Here is a 13,381-nt window from a genome sequence, read left to right as displayed (position 1 = left end):
ACTTTTTCTTTTGTTTCCTGTGCATTTGGTTTTATATATAAGAAATAATTTCTGATCCAAAGTCATGAAACTTTTAAGTTATTTCTGTTTTCTTCTAAGAGTTTCAGTTTTACTCTATCGTTAGGTCTATTATTCATTGTTAATTTTTATATATGGTATAAAGAATCCAACTTCATTGTTTTGTATGTGGATATTGAGTTTTCCCAGCACCATTTGTTGAAGACTGCCCTTTACCCAGTAAATGATCCTGGTATCCAAGTCACTGGGTTCTTCATATGTAACCTTTCTAAGATTGACAGTTTTCCTTCTAGTTTTTTAGAGTTTTTAAAATAAAGGGGATTGAATTTTGGTAAATCTTCTTTTGGGGGAGGGGATCAACTGAAATGATCATGTCCTTTTCCATTTAGTCTATTAATGTGATATATCACAATTGGTATGATGAACCATCTTTGCATTCCTGAAATAAATCTCGTATGTTCAGAGTGTATTGACTCTTTTTAATATGCCACTGAATTCAGTTTTCTAGTACTTAGTTGGGGATTCCTGCACCAGTATTCACAAAGGATGTTAGCCTGCACTTCTCTTGTAGCTGTCTTTCTGGCTTTGCTATCAGGGTAATACTGATCTCAGGGAATGAGTTAGGAAGTATTTCTTCCTCTTCTATTTTTGGGAAGATTTTGAGGACTGATGTCTGCTGCCTTTATGTCTTGTAAACTCTGGGGGAGAATGGACATTTTTAGTATCATGTGTCCTAACTCTTTTCTCCTGAATTTTACTGAAGATGGTAGTAGTTAGGCAATCCAGGACTGGTATGGATCATTTATGACATTTGAAAACTATTTCTGGAAGGTATGTATTCCTTGTGTGTGTAGACATTTCTTTGTGAAGAAACCCTGACAAAGGTCTTCACAAAGGTCTTCCTTAAATGTCTGGTTCTAAGAAAATTTTTATTTCTACCTTCACTTGGAAGGAAGTTTTCACTAGACCGAGAACTTTTTTTTTTTTTTTTTTCAGAGATTGATGTTTCATTCCACTCTTTTGCATACATGGTTTCTGGAGAGAAGTCCAATGTAATTATTTTTTCTATTGCAAAGATGCTTTTCCCCACCTCTGCCTTCTTTCAAGGTTTACCCTTTGTCTTTGGTTTTCTGTAGATTTAAATATTCATGTGTAGATTTTTTTTTTTTTTTTTGTAATCTGCTTGTTCTTTGAACCTCTCTCTTTTTTCTTCTGATATTTCAATGACAAGTATGTTATTCCTTTTGTAACTGGGTCATAGTTCAAATATATTCTGTTCTAGATTAATCATATTATTTTCTTTTCATTTCAGCTTGGAACACATCTTCAAGCCTACTGATTGTTTCCTTGGCTGTGTTCAGTCACCTAATAAGTCCATCAAAATTATTATTTTTTTCCTAGCATTTCCTTTTGATCCTTGGTTTCCATCTTTTTCTAACATTAACCATCTACTTTGCATATTATCTACATTTTCCACTGGTGTCCTTAACATTTTCATCATAGTTACCCTTTAATTTCCTATCTAAATGCAAAATTTGTGTCATATTTAAATCTGGTTCTGATGCTTGCCTTGGGTATTCAAACTATTTTTTCTTTCCTTTAAACATGACTTATAAATCAGGTAGTATAAACTGAGGTAAGCAGGCCTTAGTATGAGACTTTGCATTTATTTAGCCAGTAATTGGACTGTGTTTACTTTCGCAGTAGATACACGAGGTTTTAGTTTTTTCTAGTGTCCTTGGTTCTCCCACCTACTCAATTATCTTTGGGATTCCTTAAGATCTCCCCTAGAGATTATCTTGTAGCTCTTTCAGATATAATCCACTGTTATTATACAGAAAGCCCTGTTTATGTGGTGGTGGGGAAGCACTGTATAATCTTATAAATAAATCTTATCTTTTAGGGAGCCTGAGCCCTAGGATGTAATCTTCGGAAGGGTTTTTTTTTTTTTGGGGGGGGGACAGGGTACCAGGGGGATTGAACTCAGGGACACTCAACCACTGAGTCAAATCCCCAGCCCCCCCTTTTTAATTTTATTTAGGGACAGGGTCTCCCTGAGTTGCTTAGTGCCTTGCCATTGTTGAGGCTGGCTTTGAACTTGTGATCCTCCTGCCTCAGCCTCCTGAGCTGCAGGGATTTAAAGGTATGCCACTGCGCCTGGCTTCAGATGCATTTTTAAGTCTTTTTCTCCTTTAGCTAGACAGAAAGGCTAGAAAGGCTGGTATTGGCTAAGTGCCCTTCTCTCAAGTAGACAAGGTCTAGTAATAAGAACATGTTGAGTCTATTTCATAAAGGTCACTTTCTCTCTCTTCCCCTTTGCCACAGAGGAATTTGTCTCAGACCCCCTCCCTTGAGAATACTCATGAAAGTGTGGAGGTCCCTTTAAGGCTGGGCCCCTGAAATTTCTTACACCCAAGCCACTTCAACTTTCAGCAATTCATCAAAATAATTGTTCTTAACAATTTATGACTCCAGTGATTTTTGTTCTAAATAAGCAGATCTTGGCTGTTATGATCTGCATTTTCTTTTGTCTCCAGAATTCAGAGTAGCAATCTACCCTGTGACCTCAATTCTTTCACAGATCTAAGAAAAAAGTGATCTCTATCCACCATTATAAGGACAAGGATAACTTCCAAGTCCTTTAAATGTCAGCTGAAATCAGAAATCTTGAATTTTTATATAGAAATTCAAAGTTTAATTAACAAAACAAACAAAACCTCCATTATTAATATCCTCTTTCACATCTCTACCATCCATGAATACTCATTGACTTGCATCATTTACTAGCTGGGTGCTATGTATCTCTTTGTGACTTCTTGGCTAGCTCTGCAGTTGTATCTGGTCACATTACTAAGTTCTAGTCATTAGAGTGTGAAGGAAAATAATGTATACATTTCAACATTTGTCCCTTAAAGTCAATCAATATGCCTTTTTGCCCGCCCAGCATCCCCACCATGTATCTGGCTCCCTGAGATGTGTAATTAAGAGCCAAAAGAAGAATAAGATTTCCACACTTAATGGAAAATAACAAAGTGGATCCATACCAGTCCTGGATTGCCTAACTACAGACTATTAAATGAAACACAAAAAAAGTTATCTTAAGATATGAATTTTGGTTCTCTTCTATCCTACAACATCTGTATATCAAAAAATTAGCCTTAACTTTAAAAAGAGGGGGATGGATATTGATATTTTAAGTCAAACCCAAAGGATTTAAGTTAACCCTTTAAGTTAAATCATTTTTAAATCACATAATACTGGTTTCCAGTATACCATTTTTTAACCCTGTATGTCAATTTTGTTCTTCTTCACTGTCAATGTTTATTTCTATTTACCCACATATTTAATACTTCCTTTAGCCATTATTTCTTTGGGGTTCTCAAGCTCTTCCTTTGGGACTACATTATTATCAACAGCATGCCAATACATTCCTTTGATACTTCACATACTTTTAAAAGTTAACAACATTTGAGGAATTTGTTTGGTTTTGGTACTGGGGATTGAACCCAGAAACTCACATATGCTAAGTAAGTACTTTATTACTGAACTACACCCCCAGTACTTAAAAAACATTGTGCCTGGCTCAAGTTGCATTTTTGAAGACACTTAGCCAGGTGTGAAAATCCAAATTCTTTAAAAACTCTTTTCAGGGTCCCTGATATAAAAACTGTTTTCATAGTAATACTATGAATAATTTTTTTCACTCTCAATCTCTCACGTATACACAGGAGGTCCATAGTCTATGTAAATGTGACATTACTACAGAAAGAATACAGAAGCAGATAAGAGCTTGGTATACTGGGATACACCTGTAATCCCAGTGGCTAGGTAGACTGAGACAGGAGGATCACAAGTTCAAGACCAGCCTCAGCAATTTGGTGAGAATCAGTCTCAAAAAGGACTGGGGATGTAGGTCAATGATAAACTGCCCTTGGGTTGAATTCCCAATACTAAAAACAAAAAAACTCCACAGATAGGAGAACCTGGCTACCTTCCATGAAGTAATTAAAGATATCCCTAAAATTATATAATATACATATGCCACTATTATTATTTTTAGAAAACATATTTTTCACAAAATATGTTATTCATATGTAAAGAGTGTATTAATTTTAAAATTAAAAACATTTTCAAAAAAACCTCCTAATTTGAGAACTGACATTGCAAATGGCTGTACTGTGTTAGGTTAGGTTCCCTGGCAATAGAATCTGAGATGGAAAATTAGGGTAAGGAATACTGGAGAAAGCTCTTGGGAATATGACTGATAAAAGAAATAAGGGAAACAGAACTGAGTGGAAGAAGAGGAAATTGAACTGTGACGCAACTGCAATTCCTTAGAGAGCTCTAAACCTGGAATGACTCTTCAGAATTGTCCTAAATTGAGGGAAAAGAGGCCAGGCTGTCCTCAGGGACACAGTATAACCTTGCATAAAGCAGCTCCCTTTATCCAACAATTTCTGTACTCAGCCAGCTGCTCATCATAAAAACAAGTATTATCCTTTTTCTTTCTTCTTCATCTTTCACATGAGCAAATTCTATGAAATCACCTCCAAGCTCTCAACTCTACCAATTTCTACTGCTGTATCTGTAGTCTAAGCCATTATTAATTTTTTATTTGTTGTGTTCCAAGGTGATTCACAGAAACTGGTCCTTATAAATTTAGTATCTAGATATTCTCCATATTTATCTAGGTAAAGAGGGATTTGCCATGATTTGATTAATAGTATCCTAAGCTGTTCTCTCACTTATATTATTATTTCTATCCCTCAAGGAGGGGGAAAATGTATTTATAGAGATGAGATGATTTGCTTGCTGACATATATCAGCAAACACTATTCTTAGACTTCAGGTTCAGTTTAAGGAATTAAGCTAAGAAAGTCTTTTGAACCTTAATTAGAATTTTAAATTTTTCTGTTGACTTGAAAGTATTTTAAAGAAAAGGAACAGAGAATTTAAAGCACACAAAGTATGGTCCACCAAAAGAAAAAAGAAAAGAAATATTAAGAAAATCATGGAAAAATGAAACACACACACACACACACACACACACACACACACACACACACAATATCCTGCAACTGAAAACATTTACATGGCTTTTTTTGGTAAATGCATGAAATTTGTAAACTATTTTTTTTATTCAGAAACAATCTAGATATTAGCTATGCTGACAAAACTAAATTTAGTATAAAACCTATTAAATAAAAGACCATTAAAGAAAATGGCAATACTCATTTAGACAAAGTTTTACAAACTAGTATTGTTACTTTCATAAAAATAAGTCCCTTTACTTTATGACCCACTGTCTCTCTTCAAAAATAGCTAATAACAGAATTTGTAGTCATGTTTTACTTTACAAATTATGATTCACTTTTGTGAAATCAACTTCAAATGGAATTGACGTTTAAACATAAAAGCTAAAGATCCATTGTGACCAACACCCTCAATTCTTATCTCCTTTTTTAAAAAGGCATTAGTGGTTTTGTGTATATCAAATAATACAATAGAGACAGCATAATAAAAAGTTATCTTAAGTAGGACTGGTCCACATTGTTGGAGCATGAGAACCTTTTAAAGGAACTCAATTATTACAGTTCAGAATCTAGCACTACCACAGCTTCTAACTAAAATTCAATAGGGCATATATAAGTCAAGAGTTGAAGAAGGATTGGTATGTTAAGACTCAGCAATACTAAGCAATTTTACAAAATTGCTTATGGCCACCTCAAGGAAATGAAAAGTCTTTCGCATTTCACAATATCAAAATAGTTAACAATGATATTACCACCTATGCAGGTTGTATAGAAAAATGTAAAGAAAAGTAAAACTGCAAAGTCAAGTTTTTAGAAAAAAATCTTACTGATTTGGTTAGCTATGAACCTACAAAATCTGTTGTCAAATAATGACAGACACACTAAATGGGTAGCTAATGTGTGTACTAATGTGTGTAGACCCGTTATCCCCTAAAATAGTAAATAAAAACACATTTCATTTGTAATACTAGCATCTGACTTTCAAAAAAAAATTGTTTTTTTTTTTTTTGCAGTTGTACATGAACAGCATTCCTTTAATTTGTGGCTTTTTTTTTTTTTTTTTTTTAAATGTGGTGGTTAAGGATTGAACCCAGTGCCTCACATGTGCCAGGCAAGCACTCTGCCACTGAACTACAGCCCCAGCCCATAAATTTTTAAGAATTAAATGTTTATTTGAATCTAGAACGTTATTAATTCAAAGATGAGTCCAAACTTCAGATACATATTTAAAAAATGATAGTACTAATAAAGTATGCTAAGTTCATACTATATAGCAAACACTACTAAGTTTCTAATTTTCTGAAGAGATTTTAAAAATATATATATTTTTAGGTGGACACAATATCTTTATTTTACATTTATGTGGTGCTGAGGATCGAACCAAGTGCCTCGTGCATGCTAGGTGAACACTCTACAACTAAGCCATAACCCCAGGCCCCCTTCTGAAGATATTTTGGATAAAATAGTTCATCATCTGATAGGACAAATGAATACATTTCTTTTGATGGGCAAAGGTTTCCCATGGCCTCTTAATGCTTGAAAAATAACTAGAAAACACTAGTAAGATAAGTCATTCATATTACCATTATGTATCACCAAAATTTAAGATTTATTTTATATGCTACCATCTTTTGTAAAGCATAAAAATTACATGTAAAGCTAAAGGCCCCCTTCAATTAACACCCAACCCCAGTCCCAATCTCCTCCAGAGAGAAGACTATCAATAATTTGGCATGTATTTTTCTAATTCATTGTAAATAGTTCACATACATACATATTTCAATAATAAAACAGTTCTGTTCTTTGTAAATGATTTCATTGCAGTGTACATGAATATTATACAATATGTTTGATCTCTATCTTCACTTTTTCCACTCAACATTGTTCCAGATAACTATCCATGTTACACATAATGGATCTAATTGATTTTAACTTCTATACACTATTCTATCAGTTGAATATATATCACATTTATTCATCCATTAACCCACTCACTGATGCACATTTAGATTGTTTAAAATTCATGTGTGTATATTTCTTATGTATCATGTTTCTATAGGCTGTATTCAAGAAGTGTAAATGCAAGGATCTGTCCAAAAAAAGAGCTTGCTTGCCTCAGCGTTAACAGAAATCTTGTATTTGACTTTTCTCATTTCAGTGTTCAAATCCTTTGAAATACTGTTTCTTTATAAGATTGTGTATAATTTTATTTCCCTCCATATGGAGAGCAAAATATTCCACAAATTGTTATTGACCAAGCCATTACTTCCCTACTAATTCATGATCTCATGTCTAATACACACAGAGTCATATATACATTCACAGATCTGTTTTTAGGTACTCTATTCTTTAAAACTTGTTTATGAATCTACTAATGCACTAATACAACACACTTTAATTTTATATATTTAGTATATGGTGAGGCTGGTTTCCTCTGTTCTTTCTCAAAATTGTCTCATAGACTTTATCTCACATGAATTTTGAAATCAGTTGGTAAAGATTCCAGAAAATTATTGTTAGGTTGTTTAGAACTGCATTCAGTCTAGATTTTTAGGAGAATTGAGAATTTTATGATACTGGATTTGTCCATCTATATACTGGTATTTCTCCCCATTTTACTCAAGTCTTAGGCTCTCCAACAAAGTTTTACTTTTTTCAAAAAGGTACTGTTCATTTTCATTTTTCTGAGCTTATATCAAGAGATTTTAAACAAACCATGGGTTCAATGTTTGTTTAATATGTGAGGCCTTTCTTCATTTAGTATTGGGGGCGTTTCTCACCTGTATGACCCCTCTTATGTATAGAAAGTGATGCTCTTTGAGAAAATGCTTTCCCACATTCATTACATTCAAATGGTTTCTCCCCAGTATGACTTCTCATATGTATGATAAGTAATGAGCATTGGGAGAAGGCTTTTCCACATTTACTACATTCATAGGGTTTCTCCCCTGTATGACTTCTCACATGAAGGGTAAGGGAGGATATCCGAGAGAAGGCTTTACCACATTCATTACATTTAAATGGTTTCTCTCCAGTATGGATTTTTTCATGTTCAAGGAGATTTTGTCTCTGACTGAAGGCTTTTCCACACTGGTTACAATGATAAGGTTTCTCTCCAGTATGAATTTTCTCATGTTCAGTGAGATTTGATTTCTGACTAAAGGCTTTTCCACACACTGTACAAGCATAGGGTTTTTCACCAGTATGAATTCGCTGGTGTCTAATGAGGTTTGACATCTGAATAAAAGCTTTCCCGCATTCGTTGCATTCATAAGGCTTCTCTCCAGTATGAATTTTCTGGTGTGTAATAAGATTTTCTTTCCGGCTGAAGGCTTTTCCACATTCATTACATTCATAGGGTTTCTCAGCTGTATGATTTCTCATATGTACAGTAAGAGAAGAACTCTGAGAGAAGGCTTTCCCACATTCACTACATACATAGGGTTTCTCACCTGTATGACTCCTCATATGTATAATAAATACTGAGCACTGAGAGAAAGCTTTTCCACATTTATTACATTTATAGGGCTTCTCCCCTGTGTGACTTCTCATATGTAGAGTAACAGAGGACATTCGAGAAAAAGCTCTACCACATTCATTACATGCATAAGGTTTCTCCCCAGTATGAATTTTTTCATGCTCAATAAGATTCTGCTTCTGGCTGAAGGATTTCCCACATTCCTTACATTCATAGGGTTTTTCTCCAGTATGAATTCTCTCATGTTCAATGAGATTTGATTTCTGACTGAAGGCTTTCCAACAATCCTTACATGCATAAGGTTTCTCCCCAGTATGAATTCTTTGGTGTCTAATGAGGTTTGACATTTGAATGAAAGCTTTTCCACATTCATTACACTTATATGGTTTTTCCCCAGTATGAATTTTTTGATGTGTGATAAGATTTTCCTTCCTGCTGAAGGCTTTTCCACATTCCTTACATTCATAAGGTTTTTCTCCAGCATGAATTCTCTCATGTCTGATGAGGTCAAATTTCTGACTAAAGTCTTGTCCACACTGATTACACTTAAAGGGGGTTACAACATAGGATGAGCAATGATAAAAAGGTTTGCCATACTCATTACATTCACAATTTTTCTCTCTTACACAGCCTTTCTCATAACTAAGTAAATCTAAATTTTGTTCCAAACTCTTAACAAGTGAGTCACATTCATAGAAGCTTTGTCTCGAAGTAACAATATCTGAACTCAGAGGAAATATTTTTGCAACTTTTTTACATTCAATGACTTTTTCCTTAATCACAGTTTTCTTGGAGATGGATGTGACTTTCCTCACAAGTGTTTCCTGCTGCTTCTTGATCTGTTCATCAACTTCCCAAACTTCTAAAATGGAGGACCAAAAATTATTACTTGTGAATTTTTCTACCACTATACTATTAATAACATTTTATAAATTTGTTAATGTGGGGTTTAATTTTTGTTGTTGGCCTTAGTCAATCAATATGAAATAAATTTAAAGTGTAATGTCCCTAGTTCTGAGATTTGACAAGTAAACTACGATAGACAACATTTTGGAGCAAAAACTGACATATACAGACCCAAGTAGCATTGACTGATTTTTAAGAATGTCCTTGAACAATGAAGAAATCAGCAAAATAAGCTGAATTAAAATGAAAAGTATAACACATAGGTGACTCAACAGGGAGTCAAACTAAAGGATAAAATGAACATTTCGGTTAAACACAGTGGACTGAATACATCCTTATTTCTTCTCCTTTCTAAGATTCTTTCCAAAAAAGAATAAAGGGCCAAACTTATAAGACAAAGGAAATAGGAGTGCTGACATAGGTAAAAAAAAAGATTCAACAAAACAGTGTAAGATGAAAAGCATACATGGTACTATTAACTGGACATCACATCTAAAGATTAGCTAAAGTATTATGAAGATGTAAATGTTAAAGGCCTAAAATGATTTGACAACAAAACATTGGAGAAGTTCAAGAATTAGAGGATTCAAGTACTTAAAATATAGGGATAAACAGGAACAAGGCAAGAACATGTTTTTTTCTCACCACCACTTTCAACATCACATGGGAAGTTTTAGCTAAGAAAAATTAAGACAAAGACAGGATATAAAAGGTGTGTAGACTGAGAAGGAAGAAACAATATTAACAGTCTTTGTTCACAGATGTGTGATCATCTATGTAGAAAATCTGAAACCATTAACAAAACATTTGCTGTAATTAATAATTACAGGAAGGTTGCAAAATATAAGGTCAACATACAAAAATGAATTGCCTATACGAGCAACAAACAAATGGAATCTGAAATTAAAAATCTATTACCACTTACATTACAAAATAGGCATATATCTAACAACAAAATGTATAAAATATGAAGAAAACTACAAAACTCTTATGAATAAATTCAAAGAAGAAATGAATAAATGGATATTTCATGCTCATAGATAGAAGACCAGATATTTCAAGATGTTATTTCTTCCCAACTTGATCTGTAGGTTCAATATGATCCCACTCTGCAAACTATTTTGTGTATACAGACATATTAGTTATGAAGTTTATGTGAAGGAAAAAGACCCAGAATAGACAATACAATACTGAAGAAGAGTGGAGGACTGACAAAGAAGCAAAGGCAATACAATGGAGCAAAGACAGTCCTTACAACAAATGGGACTGGACCAAATGGACATCTGCATACAAATCAATCTAGACATAGATCTTACACCCTTCACAAAAATCAACTCAAAATGGATCATAGATCTAAGAGTAAAATACCAAAGTATAAAACTTTGAGAAGATAATACAAGAAAAAAAATCTGGGTGATCTAAGGTTATGGTGATGATAAACCCCAAAGGCAAGACCCAATGAAAGAAAAAACTAATAATGTGGACTTCACTAAAATTTAACTTCTACTTTGCAAAAGACATTATCAAGAAAATGAAAAAATAAGTCACAGACTGGGAAAAAAATGTATGCAAAACACACATGTGAGAAAGGACTATTAGCCAACATAATAACCAAGATTTCTTAAAACTCAACATTCAGAAAGCAAACAACCTGATTAAAAAATAGGCAAAAGACCTGAACAGACATCTTAATAATGAAGATGGCAAAAAGGCACAAGAAAACACTCAAAATCACATCAATAGGAAATTAATTTCAAATTAAAAGAACAATAAGACAGCATTACATACCTATTAGAATGGCCAAAATCCAAAACACTGGCAACACCAAAGGCTGACAAGGATGTGGATCAACAGGTACTCTCATTCACTGTTGGTGGGAATGCAAGATGATGTGGCTACTTTGCAGGGCAGTTTGGTAGTTTCTTACAAAATGAAACATATTCTTACCATGATTCAGCAACCACATTCCTTGGTATCTACTCCAGTGAGTTGAAAACTTATGTCCATACAAAAACCTGTACAAGGATTTTTAAGTAGCTTTATTCTTAACTGCCAAAATTTGAAGCTGTTCTTTAGTAGGTGAATGGATAAACTGATAAATCTACACAATGGAATATTAGTCAATGCTAAAAAGAGATAAGCTACCAAGTCACAAAAAGACATGGAAGATTCCATGCATATTCCTAAGTCAAAGAATCCACTCTGAAAAGACCATCTATCAAATGATTCCAAATGTACTGGTAAAATCACAGAGATGGAAGAATATCAGTGACTGCCAGGGATTACAGGAGAGGGAAGAATGAATTAGAGGAACACACAGAATTTTTAGTGCGGTAAAACCATTCTCTATGATGCTATAATAGGTATGTCATTACATATTCATCAAAATCCACAGAATATAAAATACCAACTCTAACATAAACTATGGAGACTGGGTGGTAATGACCTGTCAATGCAAAATCATTGGTGAAAGATCTGAACAGATCTTCTTTACCAAAGAATATATAAAAATGGTAAATAAGCACATGAAAACATACTTAACACTTGTCTTTAGGAAATTAACTGCAAATTAAAACAAAGAGACACTAGAACACACCTAATACAATGGCCAAAATCACTGTCAATGGTTGTAATAAATATACCACTTTGGTGAATGATGATGACAGTAGAGGAGTGTTAGGAGAACAGGTGGTTTATGGAAACTCTATTTTCTGTATTTTGTGAATCTAAAACTGATCTAAAAAAATAAAGTTTATTAATTTTAAAAAACAGGTTAAAGAGCTGGGCTTGGTGGCACATATGTGAAATCCCCACCACTCAGGAGGCTGAGGACGGAGAATTGCATAGTTTGAGGCCAGCCACAGCAACTTAGGAAGACCCTAAGCAACTTAGAGAGACCTTGTCTCAAAATAAAAAATAAAAAAGGCTGGGGATGTGGTTCAGTGATTAAGCACCTCTGGGTTCAATCCCTGGTATCAATCAACCAACCAATCACAGGTAGGATAAAAGCAGAACTGAAAAGAACTGGATTATGAATCCACTTAGGTAATATATATCCCAACCTCCTACTGTCTTTCCATTTTGCAAAGGCTAAGAAAGTTCAAATAAAGATGTACGGTACTCATATGATCGAGCCTTGCCACATATCCATATAACATCTTAATTCAGAACTAATTTACGAAAGAGAATGGGCATTTTGCTTATGCCAAATGGCAAGGTTCCAACAGCTATAGAAGGTCTTTCCTGGTTCAACTGCAAGCACTGTCTTGATTAGAGTGGGAGAAGGAATTCCCTCAGCATCTCACTTCTGTACACCTTTGAGACTCATTCCTAGAAACTTATCTTGTAGCCTATGTCTTCATTCCTCCTACAGATTGTGTAAGCCATTTTAATATCTTCATATAAGTTCCTTCCGTGTGTGTGTGTGTGTGTGGCATTAAAGCTGAACTCTGGGGTACTCTACCACTGAGCAATCACATCCCAGATCTTTATTTTTAATTTTAAGGCAGCATCTCCTAAGTTCTGAGGCTGGCCTTGAACTTTCTTCCTGCCCCAGTCTCCTGAGGAGCTAAGATAACAGACATATACTACCACACCAAGTTAAATTCCTTCCTTCTAAAATTAGCAGCTGTACACTTTTTTTTTCTTTGAGGGGGGTTTACCAGGGACTTAACCAAGGGGTAATTTACCACTGAGCTATATGCCCAGTCCTTTTTATTTTTTAGACAAAGCCTAACTTGCTTAAATTGGCCTCAAACCTGTTATCCCTGTCTTGGCCTTCCAAGTGGCTAGGATATTCTTTTCTCTGTAATTGGATCTTGATTAATACATCACCTCCCAATTTACACAGGAAGTTGCCATTTCTCTAAAACCCAAGCAGGAAAAGAATTTTCTAGAGAAAATGAACCAAATAAGTTCTAGACTTAGAAACAACTGAAGCAGATAT

At 34.4% G+C, this 13,381-nt stretch overlaps 1 protein-coding gene across 10 annotated transcripts in view; it reads right to left on the bottom strand.

Moving 5' to 3' along the window:
* Znf568 (zinc finger protein 568) overlaps positions 1 to 13,381 on the bottom strand; it is a 72,526-nt gene that overhangs the window by 30,404 nt on the left and 28,741 nt on the right. The window contains exons 2-3 of one of the 10 annotated variants that reach the window (XM_076837669.2): positions 11,224 to 11,302; positions 6,669 to 9,391 (exon numbers count right to left, since the gene is read on the bottom strand). The exons of 7 other annotated variants lie outside the window; for them this stretch is intronic. In XM_076837669.2, coding sequence (XP_076693784.2) covers positions 7,809 to 9,391; positions 11,224 to 11,299 — 1,659 coding nt within the window. In that variant the 5' untranslated portion in view covers positions 11,300 to 11,302 and the 3' untranslated portion in view covers positions 6,669 to 7,808. Of the gene's footprint in view, positions 1 to 6,668; positions 9,392 to 11,223; positions 11,303 to 13,381 lie in introns of those variants that run through there. 2 more of the 10 variants (XM_076837668.2, XM_076837667.2) reach the window with 2 other exon arrangements.

Source organism: Callospermophilus lateralis, chromosome 18 (assembly GCF_048772815.1).
Source record: "Callospermophilus lateralis isolate mCalLat2 chromosome 18, mCalLat2.hap1, whole genome shotgun sequence".
In the NCBI taxonomy this organism is placed as follows: Eukaryota; Metazoa; Chordata; class Mammalia; order Rodentia; family Sciuridae; genus Callospermophilus; species Callospermophilus lateralis.
The sequence above is the reverse complement of the archived record's forward strand: the minus strand, read 5'-3'. Positions and strand labels throughout refer to the sequence as shown.